General features: G+C 37.2%; 1 protein-coding gene across 1 annotated transcript in view; it reads right to left on the bottom strand.

Moving 5' to 3' along the window:
- Window positions 1–13,874, bottom strand: part of SLC38A11 (solute carrier family 38 member 11) — a 65,324-nt gene that overhangs the window by 22,394 nt on the left and 29,056 nt on the right. The window contains exons 8-9 of the mRNA XM_005676034.2: window positions 3,051–3,121; window positions 2,228–2,389 (exon numbers count right to left, since the gene is read on the bottom strand). Coding sequence (XP_005676091.2) covers window positions 2,228–2,389; window positions 3,051–3,121 — 233 coding nt within the window. The remainder of the gene's footprint in view (window positions 1–2,227; window positions 2,390–3,050; window positions 3,122–13,874) is intronic.

Consider the following 13,874-nt stretch of genomic DNA (forward strand, 5'->3'; position numbering starts at 1 on the left):
AGTGATGAAAATACGGTTAGTTCCCAGGCAAAGTATTATATTTAATTAGTTCCAAACTAAATGATGGACCATATATACCTTGAACCAATTCTTATTTAGAGACTATTTTCTTAGACACATGTGAAGAAATACAGGATCTAATGAGAGCACAGATCATGTCAACAAAAAGTTTCCCAATATAGAAACAAATATTTGGGGCTGTTTATTTCCTAAATAAAATACTTACATTTTAAAATGTTTGTCACAGTTTTCAATTAAACTGAATAGAAAATTAGATAAAAGTCACACACTGTTCATATATAAAAAAATTAATAATAATCCTCTGTATACTTATTTTTCATTAAAAGACTAAATGACTTGCTTCTTCCCAAGACTTATTTAAGTGACTCTTTTCCCCTCCTTCCTTTTAACTGGAGTAAACGTACATTATTTTCTAGTGTCCCTTTTGGGCAGAAGGAGATTAAATCACAAAGCAAGAGTCGCAGTAGTGGTTGGTTCAAGGTTGACAGAAAAGATTCCAACACTCTAGGAAAAAGGACTCAAGCTCCCTGTTCTCTAACTTCCACTAAAATACGGGCCCTGCATCTTTTCAAAAGTCACTGGAAAATTCAAGCACAATGGAGAGTTCTCACTGGCTCACAAGCTGGAGTATGTGAAATGAAAGAGAAAAGAAGCCTGCAGAAACAAGACTGGATTTGCCTAAGGCAAAATGGCCTAAAGAAACAACGTCAGCTTATTCTAGCTTGACTGTAAGTGTGTTTTAGGGAATTATAGCTAGAAAAGGAAAAAAATAAAAAAAGACCAAAATCAACCTGTCAGCTTTGTTATGTAAAGACTTAATTATATCTGAACAATTACTACTGATAAAAAACACCAGGAAGGTGTGACTAAGAGAAAGGGTTTCTGTTTTAGAGAAAAGGCATTTTGAAGCCAAGATTCTGTGGAGATTGGAGCCTAAAGGCCATTTGTCTTTCAAACTGTGCAGCTTTAGTGATATATGGCAATGTTTTGAAATAATTTTTATCAAGACTTTCAAGGTCACTTCATTATTATACTCTAATGGCACACACAGGTATTATATTTTTGATAGCATTGGGATTATGGTATTAATCACTTTTTTGAAGTCATCTTTCTTTGTTTCTTGAGAACTCTCTTTATAATCATAGTCACCTGTAACCTAAATTTAGAACAATGCACCATTCACCCAAGAGTACCTCAATGTCATCTGAAAAGTAAGCCAAGAAGAACTAGAGGCTAAGAGACAGCTATTAGTGGGTCATATGGGACCAAATGGGGTAGACAGCAAGACGCAATGAAGAGAAAATGGGACTGAAAGTCAGGAGCCGTGTTTCCACTTTGTCACCAGCCAGCTTGGGCAAGTTACTCTGCCTCTTTGTGTTCTAAGCAGGGGGTAAAACTAGTTATTCCACTTACCTTCCTAGGGTTGTCTGAAGGTCAAATGCAGTAATAGGCCTGCAGAAGCCGTGGAATGCATGAATCACGGCATTTAGCAGGCTGTCAGACTACCTAACCAGCACACTACATAGATGAGTGAAGTAAGAGGCAAGGACGTAGAAGAGATGACCACTCAGTTGTTGGATGAACAGAAGAAAGAAGTGAATTCAGTGTCCTGGGGTGAGAGTGGAGGTGGGGAGGAAATGGGCTGGTTTTGTGGGAAAGGTGATATTTTGCATTTAAAGCAAGAGTAGAGCAACTAAGTAGAAATGTCCTTGGTTGTTGTATGAACAGAAGAAAAGAAGGAGAGGAGATAGGATTTGAAAGCAAAGTGGAAGCACTCAGAAGAAAAAAAATACATGAAGGGTGTGAATGATGATATGGTTGAGCTCTTTTCTCTACGGGGAGTCCTCAGAACTGTTAAGTAATTCAGAGAGGTCCATGAGAATCAGAACCAAGAAGACTGTTAGCTTGATGAGTTGAGAGGATACTGTTGTCTTTGAAAGTGAAACTGCAGCGGACTAGTAGAGAGGAAAGCCAAAATTCATGTGCTTTGAAGTGAAACCATCAAAGGAGGGAAAATGGACTACAGAAAAAGCTTAGCAGTTTAAAAAGGGGAAGATTAGGAAAATTAGGAAAGGAAGGAAGGTAGAGGAGAGCATATGTTCTACTTTGAAGTAGAGCATGAGGTATAGTAATACTTAAAATGACAAGTGATAGCACCACTCCATATGAACACCAAAATATGTTAAGATAGAATTTCTCTTTTTACCTTGGGTGTAGCCAGTAAATGTCAGGTATCCACATGTAGCAAAGAGAATACTGATAAATACAGAAATCAAGGTAGACACATGGATGATGTGAGACCACTTAGCTACTGTAGGTTCTTCCAAAGAACTATAAACTAAGAAGCAGTTATGGTGGCAAATAAATGCTGTAATACAAGGGGGGGAAAAGCATTATTAAAGCAAATCACATAGTTCTCCTTTTCCCATGGAAAATTCAGAGACATATGCTACTTTGAAATACTAGTGAATTGAAGTTCAAATATACTAATTTACTAGAAATGCCAGAAATAATCTAACAGCTGTAGGAACGAGAAATTTCATTTGTATTAGGCTTATGTGATCTTTTCATGTCACTCTTGATATAAACCAGGCCTATCCAACTTTCTCTCCCACTTCCTAGTGGCCTTTCCAATCTTAAAGGAAATCTAAACAACACCATATTTTCAGCCCAGGGCTTCCTTTCCCATCTGGGATATAACAGAGTCACTCTAGACTCCTGGCCAATTCACAATACTTTGTGTGCAAGGAGGAAGTCTGTTAACACTTGCTAGATTTTCAAGTTAAGAAACAAGACTTCAATGAGTTTTCTGCATGAGGAAAAGACTTGTTAAAATTGAAGCAAATTTTAGTGATGAGTGAGAATGGTTTGCACCTAATTTTACGCTGGCACAAACTGGATCATACGCTGCTAATAGGATGTCTAAAACTTATGACATCTGCTTTCCAGACACAAATATGAGGCAAAGCACTTTTTCATGGTGCAGAAGACCCCACATTGAGAAAGGACCTTGGAAACCATGTACTCACCAAATGACATCACACCAACAGCCTGAATGGCATTGGGCTTTGCAAATATCCAAGCATCTTCTGTTTTTGGTCTAGAAGAGAATCAGTTAATTTGAAGAATTTAGGCATAAGCATACAAGAAAACAAGAAATGATGTCATGCTATAAGCTGAACATCTTTAAGTCAGAAATTTCTAAGGCGTCCTCATTCATCTTTTTTAAATTGTAAATAAATTCCCCAAGAATATTGATGTAATCTGCTAACCTTGCTCCTTGAAAATGTATGCCGAATATTCTTAGAAAGAATCTAGTTTCATATATTTAAAATAGATTACTTAATACTGTCACTTTATTTGCTTGTCAATTTAATAAGAAACATTTGTTATGTATATTTGAGATACTCAACGAGGAAGATAACATTAATAAAGCAAAATTCTTCCTCAATTAATCAATGCTGCCCTTCATTTCCTTCTAACTCATTCTTCCAGGCTCATCCTACCCAAAGGAAATTCACAGTTGGCACTACACTTTATCGAGAAAGGTGGACTGAACTAATATTAATTGAAAAGGTCCTTAACGATGTTCTAGGAATTATATCCTACGCTATCTCAACCTTCACAGTAACACTGAAGTACTCTTATCACCATTTAAAGCATTAGGAAAGTCAGGCTCTGGATGATGACGCATCTGGCCAAGCTTCCACAGTCAGTAAAGAAGCTGCGCTTTGTCTCTTTGGTCTGTCCATCTCTTTACTGAGCTGTCAGTCACTTCTAATTCCTACCTATGTATTCACTTCTCAAGGAGGTTTTAGAAATATATGCACTCAAACCTGCCTGAATAACCCTCTTCCCTGGTGTCATTAAAGTATCTGCCAACCTGTCTATAGTCACAGATTGGTCTCCCTGAAGAACAGTGAAGAGCACAGTCTCCAGTCTGTGTTGATCTTCTGGCTCTATCTACTTATTCGTGATCTTAGACAAAGCACTTAACCTTCCTGTGCTTTAGTTTTTTTTTTTTCAAATTTAGTTACTAATTTATTTGCCTGTGTCAGTGCTTAGTTGCAGCATGCGGGATCTTTCATTGTGTGCACCGGCTCTTTGCTGGGGTTCCTGAGCTCAGTAGTTGTGGTGCTTGGGCTCAGCCACTCTGCAGCATGTGGGATCTTAGCTCCTCGGCCAGGGATCGAACCCACATCCTCTGCATTGCAAGGTGGATTCTTAACCACTGGACCACCGGGGAAGTCCCTGTGCTTCAGTTTTGGTATCTATAAAATGTGGATAATAATACTAATGCCTAATTCACTGAGTTATTACACAAATTAAATGAGAAAAATATGTAAAATTTGGGAGCCAACCTAGCTTATGGTAAGTATTCCATAAATGGTTAATAGTATTAGCTTATGTCTCAACATTGTTATTATTATATAGTGTCATTTAATAGAAAGTAGCAAAGGTCCAAAAGTATGGCCAGCTTCCCTGAAAAGAAAAGCCTTGAGTGAGACCCCCAAAATGCATAAAGACGAAAGAGGAGGAGAGGAAAGAAGGGTCCTAGAAGGTAGAAAGGCACCGGGTGTAAAACCATCTATTTTGTAAGTTTGTGATTCATTCTCAACATAGACACAAAAAATGTCTCATTTGTTTGGTCAGAGTTAGTGCGATTTATGCATTATGTCACTGCCTTGCATATTTGAAATGAGCAGTTACAAATGCAGAAGAACTAAGTAGCATACAAGGGAGGCCTCCTGCTGTTACAAGGCTTGTTCAGACTCTCAGAGATTTTTGAGTGGGAGCTGCTGCCACCTGCTGCCTTCACTGCTCTTATTGCAGTGAACGTCACCCACAGCAGCATACCTGTCAAATTCCCACGTAAATGTGGAAAAATATAAACTTGGCCCATAGTCCTTAAAAAAAATTTTTTTTTAGAAAAGGCAGCATTAATAATTGTAGAAGCTTGAAGATTTTTAACTTTCTAATATTTTAAATGATCTACTTCTGTTAGGGTTTTTGCGTATTAGTAATATTACCATCGGAGAAGGCAATGGCACCCCACTCCAGTACTCTTGCCTGGAAAATCCCATGGACAGAGGAGCCTGGTGGGCTGCAGTCCATGGGGTCGCTAAGAGTCGGACACGACTGAGTGACTTCACTTTCACTTTTCACTTTCATGCATTGGAGAAGGAAACGGCAACCCACTCCAGTGATCTTGCCTGGAGAATCCCAGGAACGGGGGAGCCTGGTGAGCTGCCGTCTATGGGGTAGCACAGAGTTGGGCACGACTGAAGCGACTTAGCAGCAGCAATATTACCATCACTTCATGGGAAATAGATGGGGAAACAGTGGAAACAGTGTCAGGCTTTATTTGGGGGGGCTCCAAAATCACTGCAAATGGTGACTGCAGCCATGAAATTCAAAGATGCTTACTCCTTGGAAGGAAAGTTATGACCAACCTAGATAGCATATTGAAAAGCAGAGACATTACTTTGCCAACAAAGGTCCATCTAGTCAAGGCTATGGTTTTTCCAGTAGTCATCTATGGATGTGAGAGTTGGACTGTGAAGAAAGCTGAGCGCTGAAGAATTGATGCTTTTGAACTGCAGTGTTTGGAGAAGACTCTTGAGAGTCCCTTGGACTGCAAGGAGATCCATTCTAAAGATCAGTCCTGGGTGTTCATTGGAAGGACTGATGCTAAAGCTGAAACTCCAGTACTTTGGCCACCTCATGCGAAGAGTTGACTCATTGGAAAAGACTCTGATGCTGGGAGGGATTGGGGGCAGGAGGAGAAGGGGACGACAGAGGATGAGATGGCTGGATGGCATTACCGACTTGACGGACATGAGTTTAGGTGAACTCTGGGAGTTGGTGATGGACAGGAAGGCCTGGCGTGCTGCAATTCATGGGGTAGCAGAGTCAGACATGACTGAGTGACTGAACTGAACTGAACTGACTGAATATTAATTTTTCCTTTCAGTACAGATTGTGGTGGTACCCTATTTTTTGACTCTTATATGAGTAATAAAAAAGTATGTTTTATTTTTCTTCCTTCATTTAAGTTTAAACTGCTTTTCCTAGTCCATATGGTTCCTTGAAATTCCTAGATAAGATGAAGAAATAGTAACTACAATAATTTTGGATTCTGTGTTCATCTTAACAATGCTGATTTCATAAGAGGAAAAATACAAAAAACATGTTATATGTAGGGAAAAACATGTCCAAATCTAGAAAGAGAAGGAGACACTGAATATGGTTTTCCAATCTTTTATAAATTAGCCTGGGATTGAGTTACAGGAAAATGTGTGTTAGCTGCTCAGTCATATCTGACTCTTTGTGACACCATGGACTGTAGCCCACCAGGCTTCTCTGTCCATAGGATTCTCCAGGCAAGAATACTGGAGTGGACTGCCATCCCCTTCTCCAGAGAATCTTCCCGACCGAGGTACTGAACCCTGGTCTCCTGCACTGCAGGCAGACTCTTTACCGTTTGAACCACAGAAAGTCCAGAAAAATGGTTCCACACACACACAAAAAGAGAAAGTTTCTTGATATATTTTGTGATATCTTGATACCCAGTGTGTATAAGAATGTAAAGCATAGATGGCTCTGATTTTAGATGCTGAAAATGGAAGATGAAATATTATCAAATGCAATCAAACAATGTGTAAGAGAAAGAATCATGTCTAAGAGGAGTTTTTCCAATAAGTGCAAGAGTAGTTCAGTAATAGAAAAATCTATAATATAATTCATCACATTAACAGATTAATGGATAATAAAAAGCTTATGACTGACCATTTCAAAACATGTAGAAAAGCCCACAATCTAGTATTTATTCTGACAAGTATATTAAGCAAGCTGTTATTAAAGCAGAACTTTCTTGACCTAATAAAGAATGTATACCAAAACCTATAGCAAATGACATATTTAAAAGTGAAAAGTTAGAAATATTACAATTAATGGCAGGCACTAGATGATGTTCACTATCACTGCTTCCAGAATATACTACTGGATTTCCTAACTTCTGCGATAAAATAACACATACTGATAAGATATGTAATCACTGGAAAGTGATAAATTATGCGGACACAACATAATTATGCTAACAGAAAATTCAGGGGAAACTACTGATAATTGGAATGAATAAAAACATTCAGCAATTTCACTGGACACAAGCTCCATACACAAAAAATCAATAGGATTGATGTACACAAATAAAAACTAGTTAAAATGTTTTTTTTAAATAGCAATGATTAAGAAAACTAGAAAATATGCATAATATTAACAGTATGATATAATTTTATTGAAAGACAAACAAATGGAGAGATATACCATATTAATGAATGGGAAGACTCAACTGACATCATGTAATATCAGTTCTCTCCAAACTGATATTTAATTTCAAAGAATAAAACATAATATTGGTGGAACAGAGATTGTTTTAAATCTATAAAAGCAAAAATCATAAAGATAAAAATTGATAAACCTGGTTAAATTAATAGAAGGTAAATATAAAATGCATAGGGGCTTCCCAGGTGGTAACGAATCTGCCTGCCAATGCAGGAGATGCAAGAGATGTGGGTTTGATCCCTGGGTCAGGAAGATCCAGTATTCTTGCCTGGAAAATCCCATGGACAGAGCAGTCTGACCGGCTACAGTTCATGAAGCCGCAGAGAGTTGGACACGACTGAGGGACTGCGCACACATCCAGAACCTGCATAAAATGTATAGTAGAATAACCCATATTCAAAGTTAAAAAATAAAGAAAAGCTAAAAACTGAGAGATGAAATTTGTCTTGCATACAGCCAACAAAGGGTTATTATCCAGTGTACATTAAATGCTCCTGCATATCATAAAGAAAAATGTTCCAATGAAAGTAGACAACTGTTAATTGATAGAAAAGGAATTGATAATGGCAACAAATATGCTATATGCTGCTCACCCTCCTTAATTATTAGAGAAACTCAAATGAAATACACTTTAAAAAAATCATTTTACATCTAGTTCAATAATAGCAATGTTAAGAAATTGCCAGGAAAGGAAAAGATACACTTATTACGGAAGGAACCAAAAACTGTAAACACTATGGAGATGAACTTGGCAATATCCAGGAGAGTTGAAGGCAATCAAAGCTTATAAGCAGACAATTTAAATTCCTAAAGCATCCGATTGTGTGCTATAGAGCAATTAAAAAGAGTCACCTGGTGCTAATTTTATCAAAAAGGAAATATTGGGTTGGCCAAAAAGTTCATTCAGAGATTTCTGTAACATCAAATGGAAAAACCCGAAGAAATGTTTTGGCCAGCCCAATATACTGAATACAATATTGAGGAGAAAATAGTGATTATGCTAGAGAATGTGCTAGAGAATTTTTTTTTTTTTACCATCATGATTATTTATGTATATTTTACAAACATTCTAACCAAAAAGTAAATACTATTGCCAATACAGAAATGCATAGCATAAGTACAAAGGCATGAACAGGAATGATTCAAACCAACTTTAGAATAATATTATGTCTGGGAAAAGAGAAATGAATCCAACTTAAGGGTAATGGTTAACCTCTGGGGAAAGAGAAATAAACTGACTTTTAAACATGATAGTTCATTGCTGATAAAGACCGGAACCAAACATAGAAAAATGTTTCAAAAAGATCTAGCCCAATTTACTGCTATCTGAACTTTACATCATTATACAATATTTTCTAATGAAAGCTTTTTGAATTTGAACCTAGTTTTTAACCTTAAATTTCCACAGTCTATGACTGAAATTATGTTCCTCCTGCTGGAAAGTCATTCAATTCACTCAATTTTCAACAAATATTAATTTGCTGAACACTACTAATGTGGCAATCACTGTTATGAACACTGGAAATGCTTCAGGGAAAAAGACAAAACAAAGAGATCAAATATTTTTTATTCCGTATGGTAATCTAGAACAGCATCATACAATGTGTGTTGGGGAGGAAGAGAATTTCCTCCACTCTTCTAGGTTCTTCTGGCTGCTCTAAGAATTAAATTGACAAGAGATAGACTAACAGGAGAAAATTAAGCGAAAGATTAATGACAGCTATACATAGGAGAAGGAGAAGGCAATGGCACCCCACTCCAGTACTCTTGCCTGGAGAATCCCATGGACAGAGGAGCCTGGTGGGCTGCAGTCCATGCGGTCGCTAAGAGTCAGACACGACTGAGCGACTTCACTTTCACTTTTCACTTTCATGCATTGGAGAAGGAAATGGCAACCCACTCCAGTGTTCTTGCCTGGAGAATCCCAGGGACGGGGGAGCCTGGTGGGCTGCCGTCTATGGGGTCGCACAGAGTCGGACACGACTGAAGCGACTTAGCAGCAGCAGCAGCAACATACATAGGAGAGACCTAGGAGAAATTGCCAAAATGGCCAAAAACCTTACCTTAAGTACCATCTTCAGTTAAAGATAAAAGAGGATGCTGGGGGCACTGGTTTGGGACTTCAAAAGTGAGGAAGGCAATTCACATGGAGATGGAAAAGTAAATGTTTGGGAAACAAATGTTTGCTGGGCCTTGAGGAGACAGGGTGCACACAGTGGACTCTGAACTCTGGCCCTGCCCCATTTCTCCTCCACACCTAGTACATACTCTTTGCTGGTATCTCTGGAGATAGCTCTATTTCAGGAATGTCCCTCTATCTAAACTTTCTTAAGCAGTGAGAAAGAAGGTCAAAGGTAATTCCTGAGTCTTTCAGGTCTTCATTGTTTTCAGCTTGAAATAATCCGCTGGCCAAAGAAACATATTTTCGGGTGGCAAATTTTGCTCCCTTACAATTGCTTTCTATGCTGATGGAAATGTTCTACATCTGTGCTGTCCAACATGAGGACCACTAGATACATGTGGCTGCTGAGTATTTAAAATTATGGCTAGGGCAAGTTAATTTTTAATTTTATTTAATTTTATCTAAATAGTCACATGTAAAGGAAGATAAATTAGGAGATTGGGATTAACATATACACTTCTATATATGAAATAGTAAACAACAAGGACCCACTGTATAGCACAGGGAAGTCTACTCAGTATCTTATAATAACCTACCATGGAAAAGAATCTTAAACAGAATACACACACACACACATATATATACACAGACATTTATATGTAAAACTGAATCACTTTGCTGCACACCTGCACCTAACACAACACTGTAAATTAATTATATTTCAATTAAAAATTGTAAAATAAAAAAAATTCACATGTGGCTATTGTGTTGGACAACAGAGATCTAAATGGAGTTCAATAGGCATTTTCTGTTGCAAAAAAACATAATTACCTTCTAATGGTCTAAAAGAGTTAAAGAAATTACTTCAAGGGGGGTAATTTTTCCTGTAGTGTAGCTTACATCATGAGTTTCAGCCACTAGAACTTCCTGAGAGGCAAGTAGAAGAATGGAGGAGATGAATAGAACAATAAACAAGAATATCTTGTGAACTTATAAAGAACCATGGCTACTAAAAAATTTGAAAAAAGAACAAAAAAAAAATACTGAGAAATAAATCAAAATTGTCATTATGAATAGAGACAGAAGGAAACCATAGTACATAATCATATTGAAATATTATTAAATATGAATCAAGTGAAGACAATCTGTTTTTACAAAGTGATTAGATTACAGGATGAGCACTTCCCTTTTTTTAATTTTAAAGAATAATTCACAATAAGTTACCTGTAAAGTAGAAATGGTTTTCAAATGGTTTTTTAAAATCAAATTAACATAATTAATATACAACTCTTCAGGAGTATTTCTTTTGCACAAAGAGAGGCTAATTTTGTTCTGAAGAAACCTCCAAATAGAACTGCTCTCTGGTTTCTTTTCGGTTTAGATTCTTCTGTTGGTGCCATCAAGGTTCATTTCCTTGAGAGCTGAAACCAACCACATTTATTGGTGTGTTTCTAGAGTCTGCAATGGAAGCCAACAGCTTTGAAATTAGTCCACTGACGTCAACAGAGTCTTTTTCAGCAAGTGTCAGTGTTACCTAATGATGAATAAACCAGCTTTTAATCCCCATTTGGCTCCTGCCTGCTTCTTTCATTTAACGTGATTCCTGCTGGCTACAGATAAAACTCTGGTTAATATTATCAATAAGGGACAACTAGAACAATAGTGAACTTAATTCCCACTGTGAAAGAACTTTCTCTTGACTAAGAAAAAACATAATTACAGCAAGCTGAAATGAAAAAAATAAATAAATAAATGATGAACTTTAGGGTCAGACAGACTTGGATTTAAATTTTACCTTTATGATATACTAGCAGGCTGACTTTCAGCAGATTACTTAATGACACTGGTCTCAGTTTTCTCTGCTGTAGAACAGAGACAGTATTAATTCTATTTTATATATCTGACTTCTCTAGGGGTCCAGTGGTTAAGAATCCACCTTCCAATGCAGAGGACTTGGGTTTAATCCCTGGTTGGGGACCTAAGATTCCATGTGCCACAGGGCAACTAAGCCCAGGCACCACAACTAAGACCTCATGCAGCACACTAAATAAGCATTTTTTAAAAGGGCTACAAGAAAGTAAATAAAAGTGTGGTATATAGTGGACAACCAGTGTTAGATGGGGCTCCTTGCACTCTTTCCCTTCGCTCATGTTCTTGCCACTAAAGTAATAATACATGTCTTAGTCTGGGTGTAAGGACCTGAAAGTACATGAAATGCAATGTTTGCCATGGTATTCATATTCTTGTAGAAAATGAAGGGACTATGAGAAAGGTAAGTGATTCTTATTTTAAATAAGTGAATGATTAATCTTGATAACAGACGATATATCTGTAACTGGTTTTGATAATGATGAAAAAGATGAAAGGTTTATTTATGCTTTGGATATTCACAGTAAATATTTGGTATTCTCTCCCACCCACCATACTCCAAACAATTCTCTACACAACCTGGTCTGCCAAATTAGTGCAACTTCCAGCTGCAGAAAGCCGCTCAAGTTCAGGGTACTCGGAGTTGCTCACCTCATTCCAGAGTTTATACCTTATTAGCTCCAGTATCAATTTCCCAAGCTAAGCTGAGGAGCTGCTCTGTAGTGATAAAATTTTGCTACAGTGGTATGGAGACTATCACCAGTGGAAGATAATTAAACATTTGAATAAAAAGGGGCACTCATTGAACCTTAAGATATTTGACACCTAAAATGGATAGAAAAAAAAAATAAAATGGATAGAGAGGCAAATTGCCTGATTATTTAATCACCACTTGGATAACATCTTAGACTAACCACTTGAGAGGAAAAAAAGTATAATATTAACTTAAAAATTTTTAAGATTCTATCTATATATCTATGTACATATAAACTAAGGGTTATTCTTATTTTTTTTGTTATATACTTTTCTGATTATAGAAAGCATTTTATTTTGTCCATGTTCCAAAAGTAAAGTGTTTTTCTTTTGTATTTCACCATGGGGAAACACTATGAAAGAATATTTATGCATTTCATCATCACCATCGTTAAATATATAAATAAGTACAGGAACATTTAAGTTCATTTCTTGAACTCTTAACACTACCTTTTCATAGAGAGATAAAAGCTATCTTATCTTGCTACATTAGGAAACTGAAAGTTCCACTTTCAGGAATTATTTGGAGGTCCCATGTTTTATTTCACTAAGGTGATATGGCCTTGCACATATTATAAAATCTTCAGGTGTGTGTATGTGTGTGTGTGTTGAACAGTCTTTGGAAGCAATGGAAAATTAATCTTTACCAAACTGAAGATGCAGTAACTTCACTGAATGCACAAATAACTGGCAGAGGTAATTGATTCCCAGTTTTGCAGGGGGTTGGGGGGGGCGGGTAAAGAAATATTTAGCAAAGTAATATAAAATCTTATTTTAGTCCTTTTTTTACACAGAAATCTTTTCCCAAAACTTTCAATTAAGTGCTAATACAGGTAGTTTTTCTCCCCACCCCCCAATCTCTCTGCTGTTTTTCATGGCACAGCGTAAGCCTCACAAACAACGGAACAACTTTCCTAAGGAGGAAAATGTATTTTAAATAAAATGTTTGAATTTATACTTAAATCTGCAGGCAAATTAATAATCAAGCGTTAAACTTGGACATCCAATTAAACTCAGTGGATGGGACACATGAACTTAACTTCTTGTCTCAGACCTCACTAGAATGATACTAAAGGAATTTAAACGGAAGACAAATCCCCAGGGGAGGGGATCGTGGAAGAAGAGACATCACTAAGAGAAGACATTTTGAAAAAAGGGAAGTGGATGCTTACAATGTCACTCATAACTGCTGAGAACAACAACACAGAGGGAGCTAATGATGTGAGAGAGCTGATTCTCTTTGCTAAAGCCCTGTGTGTGCAGGACTCAGACACACCAGGAAGCTACTCAGGATGCTCTAGCTAAAGGACAAAACAAAGGAAAAAGAAAGATTTGAGAAACTCAATGTAGGGTGTCTAACACAACATAGAGGTGAAAGGAAGTCCTGGAAAGACAGTGGGACAGCAAACTGAGAAATTACTCTGTCTAGAAAAGAGAGAGGACCAAGGTTCTGAAAGGGGGTCTCCGGTAAAAATAACAAGACTGACAGACGGTCTTATATGTTTGAGCATTTGGAAAATGAATAACAAAATTAAGCAAAATCAAAAGCTAAACAAGGAAAAAATATCTTTAAAAGACATCTCACAAAGGACTCATTAACTCCAAAATATACAAAGAACATGTAAAACTCAATAAGAACACAAACAACCCAATTTAAAAATGGACAAAGATCCCCTGATCCCCTAACAGACACCTCATCGAAGAAGATATCTTGAGAGCAAACAGGTGTATGCAAAGATGCTCCAAACCATATGTCACCAGGGAA

Source organism: Capra hircus, chromosome 2, assembly GCF_001704415.2.
Source record: "Capra hircus breed San Clemente chromosome 2, ASM170441v1, whole genome shotgun sequence".
Taxonomy (NCBI): domain Eukaryota; kingdom Metazoa; phylum Chordata; class Mammalia; order Artiodactyla; family Bovidae; genus Capra; species Capra hircus.